The sequence below is a fragment of the Pocillopora verrucosa genome, chromosome 2 (genome assembly GCF_036669915.1).
Source record: "Pocillopora verrucosa isolate sample1 chromosome 2, ASM3666991v2, whole genome shotgun sequence".
In the NCBI taxonomy this organism is placed as follows: Eukaryota; Metazoa; Cnidaria; class Anthozoa; order Scleractinia; family Pocilloporidae; genus Pocillopora; species Pocillopora verrucosa.
In genome coordinates, this window is record NC_089313.1 from 522,509 (window position 1) to 544,818 (window position 22,310).

The window sequence follows — 22,310 nt, forward strand, 5'->3', positions numbered from 1 at the left end:
GTCACCGATCGCAGATCAGAATCGTTTCCGAAGAATAATTTGCCTTGAAGAGGTAATCAATTAACTTGAAATACTTTAGGTTTACGGCCAGATTGAAACACTCGTCACGCGGTTCTTCCTTGTGAATATTGCGTGACAATCCAACAGGTGTTTAAAGCAGCCTTACAGGTGGCTGAGAAAGGATCAAAATAATATTTTGCTAGAATCTCTGCTTTCGCACAGAAATGAAATGGACAGAATAATCATTCAGATACCAACGCGGGTAAATACGTTTACTCGCGTCTTTCGTCACACATCCCTTGGCACGGTCGTACGGAAAGAATATATCCTCTACTTTGAGGACTGCGATGGATCATCCATTTTATCACTGGAAAATTGGTTTGCGGCTTTTTTCAAGGTATCGCGCGCGAATTACCTCTGGTCTCGCAAAGTAGCTTCTTTCAGACCATCTCGCGAGCTAGGCACGCGTGACCCACAGCTGTTTTTGAAAACGTCACGCTCTCACGCCTGTGGTCCCAGTGCGAGGAAGACTTATTAGCATAACTCTATAACCAAGCGCAGGGTCGTTCTACATATTGGTTAAGTTGGTTTGGTCGAGCTAGCCTATTTTCTGACGATGGATTTTGTTAAAAATGTTGCAGAATTTGAACATTTATGGATTGCATTAGTCATTGGAATCGTTTTGCTGGTCGCTTGGTAAGTTACTCGCTTATCTGGGTCTTGCATAAATCTGTACACAGGTTATTGGTTTGCTTCGTTGACCTTTCGAGCTACACGTAAAAGCAATTAATGATGTGGCTAATTAGAGCGAAATTGAAAATTTTAAATCGATTGAATCAGTAGCTATACATGTTAAGCATCATTTTCCCGCTACCCACTTGAAAAATTGAAGGCCTGCACTTCTCTTACGAAGACTTTGATTTTGTATTGACCTCACTGAACTTTGTTTGCCCTACAAAGTTCGGCGCTCGAATTGTTTTCAGTCTCTTTCGGTAGCTGAAATCCTCCTAAGAGAAAGTTTAAAAAACGTTTGCGCAAAATGTTTTGAGGGACATATGATGTGTAACGTAACAATTCCAAATTACCGAGTTTCGACGCACATGTTTCTCAGAGTGTTGCAAAACCGTTGTTGCTATTATTTACCCAGTTCGGATGCTAACAAAGGGCCGTGCTTGTTTATTGACCGTTTTCACCGGGGAATCAGGCTAGCTTAATTTATATTCGCTCTAGGTCTTGCTTAATTTCTTCAAGTAAATTATACAAATGCGTACTACTCTTGAACTGATTGCCCCTCCCCTCAATTTAAAACTGATTAGGAGACCAAGAGTTTTGATCGTAAAGGCTATCGTTTTATGTCTTTGCTGAGTATGCGTACGGTAAGATTGTTCAACATCTTTTAAATGTATTAATGCGGTCGTTTTTAAAATGGCTTTTGATCAAGCTGCAGTGATCGTCCAGGAACCAGGATTGCAAATGTCACACGACGCCCTACAAACGAGAAGAACCTGTATTTTGTAAATGCTATGCTGTGCTTCTATCAGCATCTACCTGAATCTCATCCACTGTTTTGGGAGGGTTACTTACCTGAGAATGTGAATAGGAGATGCAAGGGAGGACGTAAGCCATCACTGATAATACAACAAATGTCTTTAACAAAAAACATCAGTGTGGGGTCACCTCATGTTATGTAAACTTGGATAAGCAGGATGGGCTTCACTTTATTTTCACTTTCTTTCCTGTTAGAATGATAGATAGTTACATGAAACAAAATTGCAAGTTTTTCTCCAATTCTTAGGTCACAGTATTGAGATAATGTTTGTCTTGTAGGTATGGCATGGCACCTTTTTCCTTCTTCAAAAACCTGGGCATACCTGGTCCTACACCATGGCCATTTTTGGGAAATCTTCCTCAGATAATGAGCAAGGTGATAAGTGCTTTAGAAAATAATTCATTAATTCCCAAACAGCTAACAGTTAATAGTTCATTTTGTCTTTTGAGTTTGAGGACTTTTATTTGAGTTTGTGGGTAGTAAGATTAATAACGGTTATAGGACTGAGTGGAGTCTGATTTGGCCTGTAATCATGCAAGTGATTAACAAAATCAGATGACCATGAATGTCCCTTTAACTGTCCTATTACACCGTCCATTTACAAGCATGACATGACTACACTGTCCTATTAGTGCTCAAATCAGGCTGGTAAAAACCAATCATGTTCAAGAATCTTGTTATAGTTTTGATTAACATGTTAATATCCCTGAACCCTGTTTGATGAATGGTACCAATAACATGTAACTTGCCTCAAAAAAATAATACTTTGCATTTTCAGCATTAATTGGTTATTTATCATGTGCTTTGATTTCAGCCCCATCAAATGTTTTTGTTTGACAAAGAAGTGGCTGAGAAGTATGGAAGAGTAGCAGGGTTAGTCAAATTTTACAGGGTTTGGGGACAATGATGTCATGGATCTAGGGTTGGGCCCAAATATTCTAGGGGCACCTTTTTCCTATGCTACCTGCATAAAAAAACCCTAAACTTTCCTGAGTAAAAATACCAGGACCTGTTTTAACAGGCTGAAAATGAATAAGAATTTTCTTTGTTTGTAAACATAGCAAGTAGCTGATATAATCCTTGTGTTAGACATATTGATATGTTGTAAATTATATTTGACCAAGTTAACAGTGCATTTGATCATACATTCATGTGATTTGCACTTTATGAATTCAAATTGTTATTATTATTTCTTAAACTAATTTGGAGGAAATGTTGTCATAGCACTGTCTGGTTTAGAGTTCCTGGATAAAGAAGTGTTATATTTCAAATTAATAGATTTTGTCAAAGGCTAAGGAAAACGATATGGTTGGCTTTATCATTAGAATTAAGATGAAGTTTTCACAGAAAAAAGTTGGGGATAACATAAGGCAGTCAACCATTAAGTTACAAGTCTGGCCAGTCGAGGACAGATGCAGTCAAGCATTAAAATATTTCTTGTCTATAATTGTAGGGTTTATCTTGGTCGTAAACCAACTTATGTGATCTCGGATGTTGATCTAATCAAGCAGATCACTGTGAAAGAATTTAGTAAATTCCCAAACAGACCACTTTCTGTAAGTACATGATAAACACATTTATGGTCATAGTGAAGACAGTGTAATACATCAAGTGTCTATTTTGGTCTGCTCTTTATCTTCACTGAACATTCTATCAGTCAATAATGTTTTTCTTAGTTGTGATTGATGTGATGTTCTGTGTTGAAATGTGTTTACAGAGTATTGGAAGTCAGTCTATATTTGATAACAAGAGCTTGTTAACACTTGAAGATGAAGAATGGAGAAGAATCCGTGTTACAATCACTCCAACATTCAGTGCACTGAAACTTAAACAGGTTTGTGTCATCTTTAGTTGGAAGGCAAAAAAGGATATTTTATTTAGTTTCATCTTTTTTATGTTCATGAAAGAACAATGAAGAATATCCTTCAAATAATACTGATGTTAAGATCATTTCAGAATCTAGAATTCTTTTTATTGGTACATGAACACCAGGCTGTATCTTGTGCTGAACTTGGACATTGACTGTCGTCTTTTTCTTTACAGATTACCCCTTTGGTTCACCAGTCAGCAAAGACACTGGGCAAAAAACTTGAACAAATTGCTAAGACAGGAGAGATAGTGGACATGTGGAGGTACATGTACATGCAGCACTCTGTTGTAGACAAGCTCAAATGAAATCATCACACTATCAAGCTGTGCAGCAGTATGTCTTGATAATAGGCCATGATCATTAAAACAAATTACCCCTTCTCCTGATGGGAGTCACTGGGTGTTATAAATGACTTGAATATGTTCATCGCTCTTTAAGCATTCCTTCTTTTGCTTAGGGGCTTGCACCCTCCTAATGACTTGTCAAAATTTATTTACTCTTCTCTCTCTCTTGTTGAATACCCTGCTGCAGAAAGGTTCACATAATTTTATTTGTTTTACTGCTGTGATTACTTTTTCTCTTTATTGCATTACTACTGTTGTTACTTTAAGAAAGCAAGGCTAACTGAGATTTAATTAGGGATGAGCTATAGATTTTATAAAAGTGATTTCTTAGTTAGGTAAAGCAAGAGCATTCTGGTGGAAAACTCACTTTTTAGTTGTTTTGTAAGTAAGTTTGTTTAGCCAAAATATAGCAGCCTATGATCCAGTGTTTAATTAAGGTGTTAAACTGCCCTTCCTTACTAAGGCCCCACAAAAAGGTGTTGAAAAAAGGGTCCTTTTAAGTGAATATGAGGGTTAATAAGAGTGGTTTTTTTTTAACAGTCACCATTTTTTGACAGTAAGTCTAAGCTTCTAAGCAGCAAATAAATATGTCTTGAAGGACTTATGGAAAATTCACCATGGAAGTAATCTTGGCTACAGCATTTGGTGTCCAGGCAGACATACAGAATGATGCCAATGAGCAGTACACTCCAAATGCAGAGGTTCTTTTTAAACAGCCTCCTCTTTCATTTATTTTAAGTAAGTTGATCATTTGTGTGTTGCTTTAGTCCAGTGATCAGCAAACAATTTGTTATCAAATAATCTATGGATGCAGTCAGGAACATGAATGAAAAATTACCTGTAATTAATCTTGTCAGTAAATGATGAACTGTTATCAGACTAAGAACTATTACAATAAGTGTTGATTGTGAAACCCAAGAAACTATGGACATCAGAATTATTTCAGACTGGAAAGTTACTGTATAAAGAAGAACAAACCAGTCAGTAGGGAGAGAACTAGTCTGTCATTTTGAGGATTGCCCGTTTGTCCTGATCTCCAGTTTGATTGATCATAAGACACTTAACATTCTGCTTATATTTTGTTTTAACAGTTGCAATTATGAGAAAATTTTAGATTAGTTAAATTGGATAGGGACTGCATGTATTTGATGCTGTGTTTTCCTTTCCTTTCGTACAATTTCTTGTAAATGTTAATTTTTTGGCAGTGGTGTTTCCATTTATGGCACGGTTGTTTCGGTTGGTGATGAAGCTGATACTGAGGTCGGAAAGTACTGAACGATCAAAGTCAGCAATGTTTTTAACTAAAGCTGCACAAGAAGTGATGAGAATGAGGAGAGAGTCTGGAGCTGCACAGGTAGACTTGAAAATGATGGGTTCCTTGAGGCTACTATCTTGTTATTAGAATTGCAAGTGTGATCCAGAGTTGTTTTGAAGTGCTTCAATTTATCTTTAGTTCTCATAATACTTTCTGTTTGTTTTTAGGCAGTAATAATTCTAGATAATGAGTTTCAAATGAAGATAAATTAGATATGAAACATACAATGTATATGAAATTGAACCTCAACATCACATCAAAAATGGAGCCAAGAGAAAACCAAGAAAAAGAGGTGTATTGATGAGGGAATTGCCCTTGGCTTTTGAACTTTGTTGTAGAGGAAAGACGTATTGGAGTTGATGATGAAAGCAGAGGTCACAGACAGTGAAGGGAAGAAAGTTAGTAAACTGACTGATGGTGAAGTTCTGTCACAATCTTTCACCTTCATCTTGGCTGGATATGAAACAACAAGCAATGCTTTAGCCTACACAACTTACTGTCTGGCACTGAACCCTGAAGTGCAAGAGAAACTGATTGAAGAAATTGATGGGGCTGTTGGAGATGATGTAAGTCTCCCACATTTCATGATTACTGTATTAAGGTCTAGCTCAGATGCAGTATGTAACATGAGCAGTTAAGATCAAATTTAATTAATGACTTGTCCTGTTCGTGTGAAAAACATTTTGAGGTTAGAAAATATGAGCCAGGCTGAACACATGGAATTTATTCATTAACTTTCATTTGCCTCCATTCAAGCACAATATCTAAAGTAGGCTTCACTTGTGCAATCTGACACTTTTATAGAAAATTTTTACAAAAAAATTGTTATTTTTTTAATGAACTGTCTTATTGTTATCAGCCACAAATTACTGATAATCAGGACTACTCACCTACCTCTATCTCCTATCTTCAAGATACATTTTTAAAAATTATAGCCTTCCTGGCCTCAACAACCTGTGAAAAAAATATCTTCTTTCGAAAGCAAGTTTGAGAGAACTGATTTTCAAGCCTGTGACAAAAATTTTATCAAGCCAAAAATTTTATTCTGTTCTCTCTTACATAATTAGCTAAATTATACTAGTTTTTGTCTTGATTGGTTCTTGTATAGGATGGATTATAAATGGACACATAGGTGATGTCACTGTCTAGTAACAACATCTTGCTTCTCTTTTGTAATCATTAAACAAATAGAGTCCATGTTGCCTTGGGTATTTTTACTTACAGATCACAGAAGATGTCAAAATGTGATAATATGAGTGACGCTCAGCTGCATGTTGTCTGCCAATTTTTTTTGTTCTTACCACATTTTTGTGACACATGATCACTGACTGAACATACGAATGGCAACATGGAATTTATTTGTCAAGCATCAAACTAGTGATTCACTGAAAAGCTGCTTGGATCTTTTAATTTCAGGAAAATGCTGCTTATGACACAGTTCAGAACTTAGAGTACTTGGACATGGTGTTAAATGAAGCATTGCGTCTCTTTCCTCCCGCTTTCAGGTTCATAGTCTTGAGTTTGAATTTGTTATCATGACTGTCACAGACAGTTGTAACTACCAACTGTATTACATGTAATCAGAACAGATTTCAACTGAAAACTTCCTTTCCATTTCCATTTAAAATGTATCATTCAGACTTAAATTGTCCTTTAATCATGTTTTGTTACTGTTAAAACAGTCAGTGTATGTTGTGTATTTTCTGTTATGAATCATTTGAATGCTTTGCTGATGGGAATTATTCACAACTTCTTGTTATAAAAAAAAAGTGTTAAGAACTGGACAGGTTTAGCTTAGTTGTTGGAAACTACAAAGAAACCTCTCCTTGCAAGAACTTAAAATAACTTTTAAAAGGGAATTTCCAAACCAAAGTACCACATATTTTCTTTAATTTTTTTTTTTATTCAGGTTCGGCCGTGCTGTTAAAGAAAGTTGTACCTTAAATGGTGTGCAGTTTGTTAAAGGTTCAGTGGTGATTTTTCCTGTTTATCATTTGCACCGTGACCCAGAATACTGGCCAGATCCAGAAACCTTTGATCCTGAAAGGTACTCTGACTGATAGTTATTTACAAACAAGTCAACTAAGCCTCTCATGCCCAAGATTTAAACAGTAATCCTTCACAATGTTTGTGATGCGTTTCATACAATTTTATCGTGGAGAAGTTACTGTTCCATGAAATCTGAATGTTCCTTAGTTTATATTTTTCTTTCTCCTCATCAACTCTGATTTCTTATGGATGACTATTTAATAGACAAATGCATTTACAGTCACTTGCAAGAGCTTAAGTGACAGGATCAGACAAGAACCAGGAGTTTTCACATTATTTATCATAGCTATGTTTTTATGTTTATTTGTAGGTTTTCCCAGGAGGCTAAACAGCAGCGCAGCCCATATTGCTTCCTTCCATTTGGCACAGGGCCACGCTCATGCATTGGGATGAGATTTGCGCTCATGGAAGCTAAGATGGCTCTGGTTCACATTCTTAAGAGGTTTAAGTTTGAGCGCTCTGCAGAAACTGAGGTATCTGTTTTTAATGTAAAACTTTGATTTATATCAGCTAAGGACTCATAAATTTTGCATTAGATTGTTCAAGGTTACAGCAGTGAAGGTGAGACTCACAGGAGCAACCCAATGCAGTGTCACCTAGGAGCCTAGTAAATTTCACCTCACCCCACCAATTTTTGGTTGTTAATTCTAATGTGAAGGCTGTAGGTTTCATTGAAAGTTCTTGAAGTGTTCTTTGTAATTGAGCAAAACCCTCTGTGATGGCAGACTTCCAGTGGCCTGCAGCTCAAGGGTTACTCTCCAAGGTTTGACATCTTTGGTAATAAAAATTAGAATTTAAGCTCCAAAATTTTGAAAGACTAAGATATTTAAAAGCAAGAGTTTGAAATAACTTTTCACCCCTCTGTGTAACCTCATTGTAGATATTGATAACTGCTAGTGGTGTCTTGTGGTGCCTCGCAGAACATTCCTTTCTCAGTTTTCTTTGCAAGATTTTATTAATGCCTAGTAGCTATAATGTTTTCTAATTTTTTTTAGGTACCTCTTGAGCTCAAGGCAACAATCACAATGGCGCCAAAGAACGGAATCCGTGTGAAGATTGTTTCAAGGGAATAAGTCTCAAACAAAGGGATAGTTTTTCTGATTATTACCATAATTTTTTTTGAATTGCTTATTTAATGATTTTCATCTTAGACACACTACATTGCAGGTAGAAAACATGAAAAATGGCAAAGCAGTTAAGTAGATTGATGGCATCAAAGTAACAAGGAAAATCATTTTTCATAGTCCTTTGTGTGTTAACGTTGCCTTGTATTATCCCGTCATTAAGCAATGGTCATTTTTGAAGACATACTTTCTTGTGAAAATCATGTTAAAGTTTCGCCACTTGATGTAGGATCACAACTTGAGAATTTATTATACTGACACCTGTTTGGCATATGAAGGTATATATACATTCATTTGACAAATTATTATTTTGTAATCAATACTTGTTAATTTAATAACCTTTAGCTGTCAGAACTGAATGATGCATAACCACTCCATGCAGTATCATCACACTGTATGCTAATGTAGTGATAGGAATCTATGAAAATGATTTGAATTTCTCAGATCTGATGTGCAAGAAAGCAATAAGATCATTAGGAGAAATAAGAAGTCATTTTTTTTTTATAATACATATTATTACCTTGGATGAAATGGAAAATACTGAAACAAATGGAAATGAGAAAATGAATAAAAAAGTACAAAATCAAATGTGCAATTTGCTGCTCTGAATTGGGGGAAATGTGTTGTTACTACTGGTATTTAAAACTAACTTTCATGCAATTTATGAAACCACACCCTCAACACATTCACTAACACAACAACATTCCCTTGCCATCAATTTTATTTGAATTTTAAAACTGTTTGCATTAAGAGGAAAGTGACGAGAACAACCATCTTTAGTAACACTGGAAGCCACTTAATGCAACAATCATTTATGCCAATACAATATTTAAGTACTGACACTTTGTGTAATCTCTATACATTAGAATGGTCTCTATTCTGTTAAAACATGTGACACCACGTGAATGTGTGAAAATACTTGGTTAGTCTCTAGAACAATGTAGAGCACCTAAAACATCCTTCAATAATTCAGTTATAGTAAAATTAATGTCTACAACCACCCAGTCTTCAAAAGTCAAAACTGACTGACTAAAATTAATGTCCACAACAACCCAGTCTTCAAAATTCAAAACTGACTGACTAAAATTAATGTCCACAACAACCCAGTCTTCAAAATTCAAAACTGACTGCACCTTTAGTCACTTAACAATCCATTGAATAATTATTTAAAGACAGTTATCTCCAGACTGTTGTAGTAATACTACAAAAAAATGCTACTGTTAAAACTCCCAACTAGATTTGGGTGCAAGAGTGTCCTTTGTCTTCATACCTCTCTGAGTTACAAATGTGTAACTATGCTCTTGCAAAAGGACCAAATGAAAACTCCTGTATAGGGAATGTGTTTGATCTTAATACATATACAACTTGTACATAGGTTGTGCCAAGCTCACTGTAAGAGGAGACAAACTAAACAATGAATGGGCTTAACCCTTTAACTCCCAAGATCTGATTGTTAATACTCCCCTCTAGCTGCTACACATTTCCTTGTATATTAGCTGCAAGAATTTGGTGTTTGATCAAGATAACTTCTACCTGATATATTTGAGTACTCTCATTACCTGTTTGTTGGATAGTGGATGGATATTGTAGGAGAAGTTACATGTGAATTACTTATGGGAGTTACAGGTTTAAAGAGGCTGGAGACGTTGTCCCTGACAACGGTCAAGTGTGGTTAATACCATTCTTTGTTCCCCTTTGCTGACTCAGAGCTTGAAACAAATTAATTTGTAGGTACTGTAATTGTGAGAAATTGTCTCTGAAAGCAACAAAATCCATTATGACATTTTAACTACAGCAATTAATGGTTTGTTTATAATGCCAATTTGTGGTTTTCAATTGTGTTATTATAAGTGCAAATTATATTAGGTTATGTAAAGGTAGTTACTTCTTTTTATTAAGAACCTAAAACCGCATTATCATGAAGCTGTGTTGAGAAAAAATAAAGAGCCTTAAAGAATTGACAAATGAAAATTTTAAAGTAAACATTTAAGTTAGTTAACATAAATATTACCAAACTATTTTTCCAAACAGTCATGCAAATGCAAAAAATTTTCTTATGAACTAAGACCTAAGTAAAAATCATTTGAACAACTAACTAAAAACAGAGCAGTTCATGGTTTAACTATTTCTTCAAGACTTCTCCTGATTTTGTGACTTTCTCCTTTCCATGGCAGCAAAAACATCGGCTTCTTTCTTTTCTTTCTTTTTGTTCCTCTCCTCATACAGCATTCTAAAGAAACATGAATCAACTATTAAATACTACATATTACTGCAAAAATTTCTTACAAATGTTTACCAGGCCTGTATTGGTCAGAAGCAACAGCTTGAAAGCAATCAGCCAACCCTTCTGCCTTCCATTAAGTTATTAAAACTCGGATATTTTAACCCTTTAGCTCCCAGTACTGATTAACATGTAACTTCTCACTCAAATATCCATACTTAATCCAGCAAATAGGTACTGAGAATAATCAAACCTAACAAGTAGAAAAAGTTGTTATCATGAACTAACAGCAAATTCTCGTTAACAATTTACAAGGAAATGTGTAGCAGCTGGAGGGGAGAATTAACAGTCAGATCTTTTGAGTTACAGGGTTGTGATTTAAGAGGAGAAAACAAGTCAACCTATAAGTTGTTATCTTCTCTTCCAACAACTTTCAGTTTGTTGAGAGAGAATAGGATCTGCTAGTCAACTGACAAACTGGGGGGAGGGGAGGGGAGGTGGGTAGAGCATCACATTTCAGTTGGTTAACAGAAAATTTTCAGGAGGCCATGTTAAAATAGTTGCACAATAATTTGCTCAAGCTGAACTGGGAGAAAAAAGTTGTAATCTTCAAACATCAAGTACAAAGCAGATGATATATGAATGACTCTGATTAATTTAAACAACAAATTATTTACTTGAAATTTAGAGATCCTTGCAGCTAAGAACACTACTGAAACGAGTAGTTGTAAATACGACCTGAAAAAAATTCAGGCCCGTACGGGATTTGAACCCATGACCTCTGCGATACTGGTGCAGCGCTCTAACAATTGAGCTAACAAGCCAACTGGGAGCTGGTACTATTATTAACCCTATAACTCCAAGAAGTGTTAACATAAAACTTTTCTCTACAATATCCATACATTCTTCAGCAAACAGGTCATGAGAACATTCAAACTTATCAAGTAGAAGCTGCTATCTTGATCTAGCATCAAGTTCTCATAACTAATTTACTAGGAAATGTGTAGCAGCTAGAGGGGAGAATTAACAATCAGATCTTGGGAGTTAAAGGGTTAAATGTTGTCCAGCAATGGATAGCTACAAACCTGTGTTTAATTATTCTGTCAACAATGTCAGCTGTTGTGAGCGGGCAACCACTGCTAATGACTTTGAACATTCCTTTTTGTTTGGGAATTTCATAAGGATCTGTACCATCTACATCCTCCATGACATTTGTTTCACCATGGACAACCATGTCCACCTGAAAAACGAATAAGAAAAGTAACAATTTCACTGATTGGTGCATGTTCAACAGGAAATATCTACTGTGAAGATTCTCCAAGAATCCATACAGTTTGTTCTCACTGCTGACTGTTAGGAAAGAGCAAATTAAGTTTATTAATTTTTTCAAGCCTGTGTTAGCCAAATATATCAACACATAGACTATGCTCACCAATCCACCTCAAGAATGCACATAAATAGAGAATAATACATATGACAATTTCTCTTCTGGGTTCAATTGAAAATCCTTTTAAAACACATCTGTTAAAATGATAACTATTATTACATTATTATTATTAGTAGTAGCAATATTATTATTATTACTGTCATGATATTGTTTAAAAAAAAAATCACAAAACAGCTGCAGGCCTTAAACCACAGCAACAATAATTATGTAAAGAATGTAGTACCTTGAACTGTTCCAGCAACTCTGAAGTTACTCTGTAGGGTGCACCAATAATCACCTGATCAACATGACGACAGGCCAGGACACTAAGCACTCTTTGATGTAAACTCATGATGGGATAGTTACTTCCCTTGTAACGGTTGACAACCTGATCTGTGTGAAGGCCAACAATAAGATAGTTACCTTCATTCTTGGCAGTTTCAAGGAAATCTAGCAAACCAACATGGAAGAGGTCAAATGCTCCAGCAGCATACACTATTTTGTCCCCAGGATTAGGCTCCTTTCCATCTGAGAACTGGACAATCCTCTGAGAGGTGGGCAAAAAATGGGATACACATGTCCAAGGGCTCTTAGCGGATGGATCAGAACTGGCCCTATTGACCTGAGTAGGGTCCAAATTTCCTATTGGCGATGGTGCCCTATCAAAGTGTTCCTTGGTCATGAGAAGCATCCTTCCTACAAGATTTGTGGTTGATACCCCAGCTGTTCGCTTGCACTCTTTATATCGGCCTGCACTCTTAACTTCTTCATAAGTATCCTTTCCATCTGCACTCAAGGTGATGTCATCACCATGAACACAGAAATCGCAGTTGTACTCGTCAAGGGTTTCAACCGTAGTTACATATGGAGCGCCCATCACCACTTCATCGACCCATTTAATAGCTTGAACCATCTTGTACCTTTCTTCCTGGGTGAATACGGGCGGTCCTTTATGTAAGGTGATTTCTGCATCGGAGTGAACGCCTACAAGAAGAACGTCGCCCATTGCTTTCGCTTGTCGAAGCGCATTTGCGTGACCGAAGTGAACCATATCGAAGCAACCATCGGTCCAAACACGGATCTGTTTGCGGCGTTTTTGTTCGTGATGGTTTTCATCGTCGTATTCCATATTATGGTCATGTATATTACAAATCAGTTCAATAAAACTCGATACGGAAATAATTTACTGCGCAAAGTTTTCCTCCTCATTCAAAGAGACGCGACGTGTCGTTTGGGCTCGTCCCCAGGCCCTATAATACAAAGGTTGCTAGGGTGACTCCCTCATTGACAATCCACCCGATCCGTCACCAGATTCCTCGCCTTACCTACCTCCCCAACAACATTGTGCTTATCTTTCTTTATTTCCTTTTTTTATTTGTGTAACTGAAATACCAGAAATACATAATTCTTTTTATTTTCTGAATGAGACGAGAAAATTAAATTCTGAATTTCTTGAAAAGAGTCATATTAAATCAGTAACATCGACCGCCTCTCACTACCCTACCCCTGAGAGAAACTAAAAAACAGACCGAAAGCATTCTAAAGCGAGACAGAGTACAGTTGAAGATTTGGTTCAAGTTAACCTATATTTTAGATCTTTCCTTTGCGAACAATGGCTGAAAATGTGTTTCTATTTATTCCAAATATCATAGGTGAGTAAATTTTTTTCTTGGCACTTTTTTACCTCGTAACAGCTGTTTTATTGTGGAAATAGCATGTTTCACGTAGAATGTTCAATAATGTTGTAATACCAGAGTCGTTTTCAGTCTCGGAGATTTCAAATCGCAAATGGTACTTTACTGATCTGACAGGTTATGCACGGATCGTGTTAGCCATATTATCCTTCTACTTCATGCCGACGAACTGTGTCGTGGCAGCATCCATGTATCTTCTGAGTGGCCTGTTAGATGCATTTGATGGCCATGCAGCACGATACTTTAATCAAAGTGAGTTCGACCATTAAGAGCTGTAATTTCCCATCGCCAGGATATTTTGACTCTTTTAATGTGTTGCAAAGAGTCTTGTTTTCAGTTGGCGTGACCAGGGGAAAGTCCAAGGACTCCTCTTCCTCATGTGATTAACAGAATGGCAGGATGCATGGTGATCACGAATCACTTTGTTTCAAAATAGTAGGTGGGAAAATTAATTGTGGGTACCTCGTTTCCACTGTCTTCTTACCCACTTGTGCAAGTTGCATTAACGCCACCGTTAATTCCGACCAGTGCGTTTTACCATCTTGGGGGGTGGGTGGGGGGGGGGTACACATGCATATTTGGGGTGGGTATGTGACAGGCAAGCTCTCAAACATAGATACTCCGTCAATAGATTTGGCCAGTTTTAACAACCTCTGTCCAGAAATGTAGCAAATATTCCGATGATCTAGTTGTTTTTAATAAATAGTTATTTGTTAATTCAACTCAAAACTTTAAAATGTTTTTTAACTTCTTAGGTACAATGTTTGGTGCCATGCTAGATATGCTCACAGACAGGTGAAGTATCTTGTATGGTAAATTTTTTTGAAATGAGGACTGGAAAAGAGAGATTTGAGAATATTTACTTTATAATTTAATAACCTTTCAAATCTCTGACAGGACCAATTTTTGTTAACATTTTCCATAGATGTGTTACCACAGCACTTCTTGTGATGTTAGCAGTGTTTTATCCAAGATTCACATTTGTCTTCCAATTGTTGATATGTTTGGATATTGCCAGTCATTGGATTCATGTACAAAGGTAAAAAAGTTACATTTCTATTATAATTAACTAATTAATATCATTAATTATCACAAATTATTGATGAATGTTCTGTTGTTGGCCTTATGATGTTGTTGTTTTCATGAGCAATTATTTTCTCAAAATATAACAATTTTCTGTCTTTCTCAATCGTTAGTTCATTATTAAAAGGAGGAGCTAGTCACAAGAAAATTGATTTATCAGGCAACTTCTTCCTACGGATTTACTATCACTCTAGGGTAACCAATTTTTGATAATTTTTCTTCTTATGCAGAGAATACACAGGGTTAATATCAAGATGGCAGTTCTCCTGTGTGTTGCCAAAAGACAAAATTTAAACCTCCCACTGTGTCAAACCCTTTAACCCCTAAGAGTGATTAGCATCTAATTTCTCCTCACAGTATCACCCCTGAATCATCCATTAAGGTCACAAGAATAAAGGAAATGATCACCAACTAAAGAAGCTCTCAATATTATAAAAAAATAAATTCACCTTGTCAGCACCTTAGGAAATGTGTAGAGAACAGTATGGAGAATATATATACTGATGTTTATGTGTAAGGGGTTCAGTTGTGATCTTGTAGCTGTCACAGGGAGACCAGTAACAAGCTCAGCTGTGAAGAACCCCTTCTTCCATCTACAAGATAAATGCTTTGAGAAACACAGTAAATTTCCAAAAAATAAGGCAGTCTTTTTCTGGGGAAACCAGTGAGAAACCAACTTAATGCTGTGTGTTCAACTTGAAGAATTCTTTGTATTTCAGTTCTCAAACTCTAGGCTTTATTTACTAATTTTCAGGTGGTACTGTTCATCATGTGTGCTGGTAATGAACTCTTTTTCTGTATGTTGTATTTGGTTCATTTCACAAGTGGGCCAGTCTGTAAGTACAATTCTTTAGCACTCATGTACAGATACATTTGTTTTTTAAGAAAACATGCTTTTTTTAAACTCAACACAGTGAAATGGCAGCTTTTGAGATAATTATACACCAAATGTTTATTTCATTGAAAAAGCAGTTCAGGTCTGTTTTTTTTATTCATCAGTACCTCTTTCTAATCAGGTTTGAGGTAAGTTACAGATCAAGTTTTTCTACTTGGAATCATGGCCTGGGCGCAAAGCACACTGGCCATAAATCAGAGCGTAAAAAATTAAGTTCAGTAACTTATGATATGGACTGAGAAAACAAGATTAATAAGATGGTCTTTATATCCCTGGGGTCAAACAGAGGGGGAAGGTTTCAGTTCAAACAAACTTTTAAATTAAGCCAGCCATACAATGACATACAGCCCATTTAATTGACCAATCATAGCATACACACTAACTGGGAGATACTGTTTTTGTCAAAGTGTCTGTTGCTGGCAGCACATTTGGTCTGTGGGTAGCTCTAGCTTGGCTGACTCTTCCTATCTGCATACTGAAGCAGTCCATCAGTGTGATTCAGCTCACTGTGGCATGTATCAACACGGCAAGCTTGGATGAAAGTGAAAGAGAAAGAGTAAACAAATGACTAGACATGGAGACTGGAGAACAACACAAAATGCTCCAAAATTAAAGCAATTATTTCACAGCTGAAAATAATCAAAAGGATTATCATATGGTGTGAAGTTTTTCCTAAATTGTCAAGGCTTTTTGTGACTAACACTTAACCCTTTAACTCTCATGAGTGACCAAGAAAGAATTTCTCCTTACAATATCAATACAATATCAACCAGAAGAGTGATGAGAATAAAGAAAATATCAATTTGGGGATAATTAGTTGATTCAATACTAAATTCTCTAAGCTAATATTATGATAAGGAGAATTACAAATTTGATCTGGTAGTTAAAGGGTTAAGGAAGATCAATATATTTATGATTGTTATTTGAGGGAGATAACACCCAATTATCTTTCTGGCCGTCAATACAATTCACAAACCTGTTTGCTTGTTCTCTCTTTTTAATGCAAATATGTAACAAATAGTGAGTTTGCACAATTGACATCAAAATGTATCATTTAAAAAATAATTTATACACTTAAATTGTCTAATATGCATTTATTTAAAACTTTGAAATGGTTCTTCAATGCTGTGGGTGAAGAAAAAGTCTTTGAGCGTAATTCCTGTAAATATGTGTGGTACAAGAAACCTAGTGACAGTCAGATTGTTAATTAAGGTTATATATGTCACCATTCTATAGTCTGGTGAAAACCTGTGTATGGCAAGTGAATATGTATATTTAGCCAAAAATGATACAATTTTTCAATTTTAAGTAATGTAGAAGTTATGATTTAGGACAATGGTAATCACTGATGTAGGTAGCTAGCTCTATGTCATATGAGTGAATAAATGATAATGATCATATTAGCTCGTTGGTGACATTTCTAGAACCAAACAAACAAAAATGATGTTATAGAACCAATTGAAAAGAAAGAAAAATATTTTAAAAACAGCTGTTACAGACCATACTATGTAATATATACTACACATTATACTATATAATCTTCATTGTAATTAACTTGGTATTGGCCTGGATTCAATTAACAAATAATAACAACTAAAGGAAGTTTACTTACAGAGTGAAGAGGTTAACTTGATCTAGTGGCCTTAGTTTTGTCAAGAAGGAAGTGTTTAACTTCCCAGCTCAAGACATTATGACTTACAGTATTTCTAAGGTTTTCCCAGAAGCTTATTAAAGAGAAAAGCAGCATGATCTTGGATAGTATTTGTCACTGATGGGATTTCTATTTGAGTGCCACTGCTGAATCTGAAGTCCCTAGATGGTTTATGAATATTTAGGCGCAAACACTAAAGCGAAAATGGGCTTTACGAGACTTTGAGGACAAGACGACATCTATATGAGACATCATCCAGAGGGGCGTACCTCCCTACAACAAAAGTGGCAGCCGCTATTTGTATGAAATTATCTATAATATATAATCAATGTACTGAGTACAGGTTCAGTCGTGGAAGAGGAAGTTTGGTCGCCCCAATGGTGTTATTGTTGTATAATTTGGTTGGGCAGCCTGTGGTGTGTGTTGTACAATCCTTCAACAAGAGCCATTTTGCCTTCCGGGACAGTAGACTGTATGGTTTTTGATTAAACCTGAGGACAGTTTGTTTTGTTTCCGGCATAATAGTACCTTGTCCCTTACTGTCTTACTTACCTGTGCGACTTTTCCTTCTCTCTCCTCGTCGTTACTTTTGGTCGGCCTCTTTATCTTTTGCATGTTGATCTGTGGTTCTCGGTTTCTCATCGTCTCTAAAAAAGCGCATCGCCAGGACTTCTGTAAGATAAGTTGTATGACTGCTGCTTATCTAGGAAAAGTTTCTGCTCAGCCCCATACTATGGTAAAACAAATCTGTTTTCCCAATGGAAATGTATTGTTTTTTTCACTGTTTTCTCTAGTCAAGAACTGAATGCATAATGTAGTATGGGGCTGTGCGGAAATTGTACCTTTATCTGTCATTATCCCTGTAGTATAAAGTTCGCAGTGTAGTGCTATGTTAGACACGCCAGAAACAGACAATATGCGTGTTGTTATTCAGTTCGTTTTAAAACAAAGTGGTTAAACTATAAACGTGACTTGTAGACAGGTTATTCAATAGACAAAGCAACTTAATTTTTTTCTTCGTTGCTGTTGAGCAGAGAAAAGACCCGAGCTTTTGATGAGATTCAAACCTGCACCCTTCATTACTCATCGCAGGGAGACTGGGTACTGCGTTTAGCAACAGGGAACACGCACGCACTTTGATTGGTTCTTACCTGGACTCGCTAGTGAAGGACAGACGCATAAATGACGACACCATCAAAAGTTTTTGGTTCTTTATTACATAAAGCAAACAAATTCCATATCGCCGTGGGTCAGTTCAATAGTAGACCACAAAAGACGTCAAAATGTGACAAGAACGTTACATTTAGTAATTTACTTCGCTGCGCCTTGTGTGCCACTTTTTTCTTCTGACCACAAATTGTCGTCATCTTTGATCTATTTAACAAGTAGATTCCAAGTTGCCGTGCGTCTGTTCAGTAATAGATAACAGATGACGTCAAAATGTGGTAAGAACAAAAAAGTGGCACACGAGGCGCAGCCGAGTGAATCACTGATGTTCTTATCACATTTTGACGACCTCTGTGATCTATTACTGAACAGACGCACGGCAACTTGGAATCTATTTGTTTTATATAATAAAGAATTATAAAAAGTTTCAATGACGACGTCATCTATACGTCTGTCCTCCAATAGATCATAAGTGAGAACCAATCAGAATGCGTGCATAACTGAGCTTATTATATAAAACAAAACAGATGCACGGTAACATGGAGACTAATTCTTGAATACTCGTGAGAAGCTGCTACAAGCAAACTGTGTTCCATTTTATTGGAAAATCAAACAGGCATCCTCATTTTATTCTATAGGCGCGGGTTGTGATGTTTACATTTACTGGCAATGATACAGAAGACTTATCACTCGTAGATAAGTGGCAAAGAGAACGAGCGAACAAATGACCAAAAGTGAGTTGAAATGAACGTTGTTCTTTTCAGTTTGATATGCGACCGTCACTTGTCATTTGTCCCAATGAAAACTCAGATATAAGTATTTACAACAGGTCCAAAATTCTTAAATTACTTGATACAAGTTTTCGTCGTAATCTCATCCAGAATTGGCGTTTTTAAGGATACTATTTGCTTACTCTCGTAATGTTTTGTGATAAGTAAAATAAAAGTTAGAATTGAATGGTTTTTTTTCAAGCAATGTTTCTTGTGTGAGAAACTACGCACAATCTGGATTTTCAGGCAAAGGGGAGGTGACGTCATCATACCTCTCTGGTGGCGGCTTTTCGGAGACATGCTCATTCAAGTTTATAACCTCGTTATTTATGGTTTTACTTGTATTAATTTCAATTTTGCGCACTGGTTCGGTTCTGTAAAGTCCACACTTCCTGAAGACACGAGTGATGCTTAACTGTCCAAAATTGTTCTTTGGGCCAACCATTGAGCAGATTGACAGGAAGCCAAACGTGGAATAGAGCCAGCTAAAGACCATAACCAGCATCAAGAATTGTCCAAGCTGATAGTATGCCAAGACTGTAGCTGGCATCATCATCAAACCTGCATGGAAACAAAGTGATGACATTAGCTATCAATTATAGCTCAAGTATACCTCAATCAAAAGAACATTGCAGGCTTTTAAAGCAAACAATATTTCATTAAGACAGACTTTTTCGAATGTTTTGAATGTCGCAGCTAACCATTTGTCAACAACATTGAGATTAAGTATTGGTTGAACCCAATTGGAATTAACGTAAGAATCTATCAAAAGAAAAGTTAGGAATCTCTGTGACATGTATATATATAGCTCACAGTCTTAATAGAAGTTGAAAATCAATGACGGAATTTTCCTATCTAGTCGGACAAGCTTCTAACCAGACCGCAATGCTTCCATCATCCAGTGAAAATTCCAAGGAAATCGCGTAATTTTTGCTAATAATTAATTTATTAAAATTATAAATTCCCCTACCTGTGAAAAACGTTGTAAGAGCGGCCATTGTTATGGCAGATCCAATGTGCTTCAAAGAGTAACGCACCCTGCTATCTCTCTGACTTTTGTCTGGTGCAAGTGTGTAAGCCACGCCATAATGCATTGTGAAGTCAATGGACAGACCCACTGCAACTGACACCACAATGGACTCTAAAATATTCAACTGCCAGCCAGCCAGCACAAGACACCCAATGGTTATGGAAATAATTCCAATGATGGTAATGATTGCGTAGATGCTGATTAAGATGTTGAGGGTTGTAAGCAGCATGACTGTAAATGACACAGCAACTGAGATTCCCAGCGAAGAAAACGTTCCTTCAGACAATCCAATCTGAAGAGCGAAGAAATCGAGGTTCAAGAATCCTAACCACCCATTCTTCAGTCCTGTTGGAGCTTCAGCCATTTCTTTGTCAAACCAAGATTTCACTTTCTTCCAGAAGTCGTCCATAACGGTAAAGCTGGTGGTAAATGATTGATCTGTGAGTATTTCCAAATGAAAACCAACTATTTTTCCCTGTTCATCAAACAAAACACCTGTGTCATTATAGGTTGAAGTTTCTCTCACACATTTCTCTGCGATATGAGCTGGAAATGGAAAAGAAGCATTGACCCCACAACATCCTGTGCCTGGAGAGGTACAAGTTTCAATGAATTTTTCGAAGGGGCACTGCTGACCCTGTGAGCCGAATGCCATGAAAAAAGATTGTTCTCCGATGGACTGACACAAGGAACGAAGAAACTTTTGACCTGATAGACTGAAAAGACTCGATTTATCAAAGTTTTCATCCATTTGAAGAGTTCCTTTGTCATCTGGGCTAAATTTATTACCATTATCTTCAGGTTTTATTCCCCAGAGTAATTCTACCCACATGCCTCGATTTTTTTGTTCAAATCTAAAGTAGCTTTTATAGTTTAAGTAATAATTTTCCAATGGATGCGATGAAGCAAAAATTTGGAAATCCTTGGAGTCTGGTGGCCGCAAACCTAGTTTAACAAAATTAACGCACAGAAATCCAGTTGTAAGACACACTAACAGGGCAATCCATACATAACGTAACTTGATCACTGCTTTTGGCAACCAATCTTCGAACATCTTTGAGCTGGTTGTTTTGAAAAACTTGTGGCTGATATTAACGAAGCACATGGAAAGTCTATGACTTGCAAAAAACAGAAGCTTCGTTCCTTTTCTTTGACACCACTATTCTCCTATAATTTAGCGGCGATACTTTGTGACATATCCTGTGCTACAGATGCAAGCTGAACCGGGTCAGTCTTCTCGGGATCACTTGATTCCGCTGGGACCCCCTCCAAGCTTGAATGTCCATCTACGTACTTCAACACCCACTTCTCATGCAAAGCCACAACAGCTGGGAAATATGTTATCATCAGCAGGTAATTTGTCAAGATGGATGTACCAGCAAACAGTCCAAACAACCTAATGGCGGTGATGGAGGAAGATACTCCTGCGAAAAATGCTGATGCTGTTGTCAAGCTTGTGACAAGCATGGAGAGGGCAGCATAACGCAAGGTCTTCAATGTCAGCTGCATGATGTTTGCACAAGGGTTAGCAGCAAGTGTCTGTCTCTATATGTCGTAGTACACAAAGGCATCATCTGCTCCAATGCCCACCAAAAACACCAGCGTGGTAACGTTCAGAAATGGAAAGAAGTCTATTTTGATCTGTTTGCGGCGTTTTTGTTCGTGATGGTTTTCATCGTCGTATTCCATATTTTGGTCATGCATTTTACAAGTCAGTTCAATAAAACTCGATACGGAAATAATTTATTGCGCAAAGTTTTCCTCCACATTCAAAGAGACGCGACGTGTCGTTTGGGCTCGTCCCCAGGCCTTTTTAATACAAAGTAATTTAGTGTTAACAACTAGGTTGAAAACGTAAATTAGCCACCGTAAAGGGTAAAAAAGTTGACGTTTCGAGCGTTAGCCCTTCGTCAGAGCGATAGGAAGGGCTAACGCTCGAAACGTCAGCTTTTTTACCCTTTACGGTGGCTAATTTACGTTTTCAACCTAGTTGTTAACATTAAATTACCTGCTATACTCTCCCACCGACAAGGCACCACAGTTTCTTTAGAAACTTACCCCTTTATTCTTTTAATACAAAGGTTGCTAGGGTGACGCCCACCTTGACAATCCTACCCGATCC

The 22,310-nt window shown here is 36.9% G+C and overlaps 3 protein-coding genes and 1 pseudogene across 3 annotated transcripts; 2 read left to right on the top strand and 2 right to left on the bottom strand.

Moving 5' to 3' along the window:
• The first annotated feature begins 500 nt into the window (after window positions 1-500).
• LOC131782499 (cytochrome P450 3A4-like) lies at window positions 501-8,876 on the top strand. Its single transcript, XM_059099234.2, has 13 exons — window positions 501-696; window positions 1,828-1,924; window positions 2,364-2,422; window positions 3,003-3,105; window positions 3,267-3,383; window positions 3,593-3,681; window positions 4,362-4,501; window positions 4,969-5,117; window positions 5,417-5,644; window positions 6,495-6,583; window positions 6,988-7,125; window positions 7,438-7,600; window positions 8,123-8,876. Exons 1-13 carry the CDS (start codon window positions 617-619, stop codon window positions 8,198-8,200), a joined length of 1,530 nt encoding a protein of 509 aa, XP_058955217.2. The 5' UTR covers window positions 501-616; the 3' UTR covers window positions 8,201-8,876.
• A 78-nt stretch (window positions 8,877-8,954) lies between these two features.
• Window positions 8,955-13,132, bottom strand: LOC131782500 (ethanolamine-phosphate cytidylyltransferase). The gene is made up of 3 exons (XM_059099235.2): window positions 12,143-13,132; window positions 11,558-11,712; window positions 8,955-10,481 (listed from the first exon to the last, which is right to left on the bottom strand). The coding sequence occupies exons 1-3, from the start codon at window positions 13,025-13,027 to the stop codon at window positions 10,382-10,384; spliced, it is 1,140 nt and encodes a 379-aa protein (XP_058955218.1). The 5' UTR covers window positions 13,028-13,132; the 3' UTR covers window positions 8,955-10,381.
• A 117-nt stretch (window positions 13,133-13,249) lies between these two features.
• Window positions 13,250-17,313, top strand: LOC131782512 (CDP-diacylglycerol--inositol 3-phosphatidyltransferase). The gene is made up of 7 exons (XM_059099248.2): window positions 13,250-13,550; window positions 13,710-13,844; window positions 14,348-14,387; window positions 14,518-14,631; window positions 14,789-14,870; window positions 15,430-15,511; window positions 15,978-17,313. Exons 1-7 carry the CDS (start codon window positions 13,511-13,513, stop codon window positions 16,136-16,138), a joined length of 654 nt encoding a protein of 217 aa, XP_058955231.1. The 5' UTR covers window positions 13,250-13,510; the 3' UTR covers window positions 16,139-17,313.
• A 2,068-nt stretch (window positions 17,314-19,381) lies between these two features.
• Window positions 19,382-21,877, bottom strand: LOC131782600 (protein dispatched homolog 1-like; annotated as a pseudogene).
• Window positions 21,878-22,310: the final 433 nt, after the last annotated feature.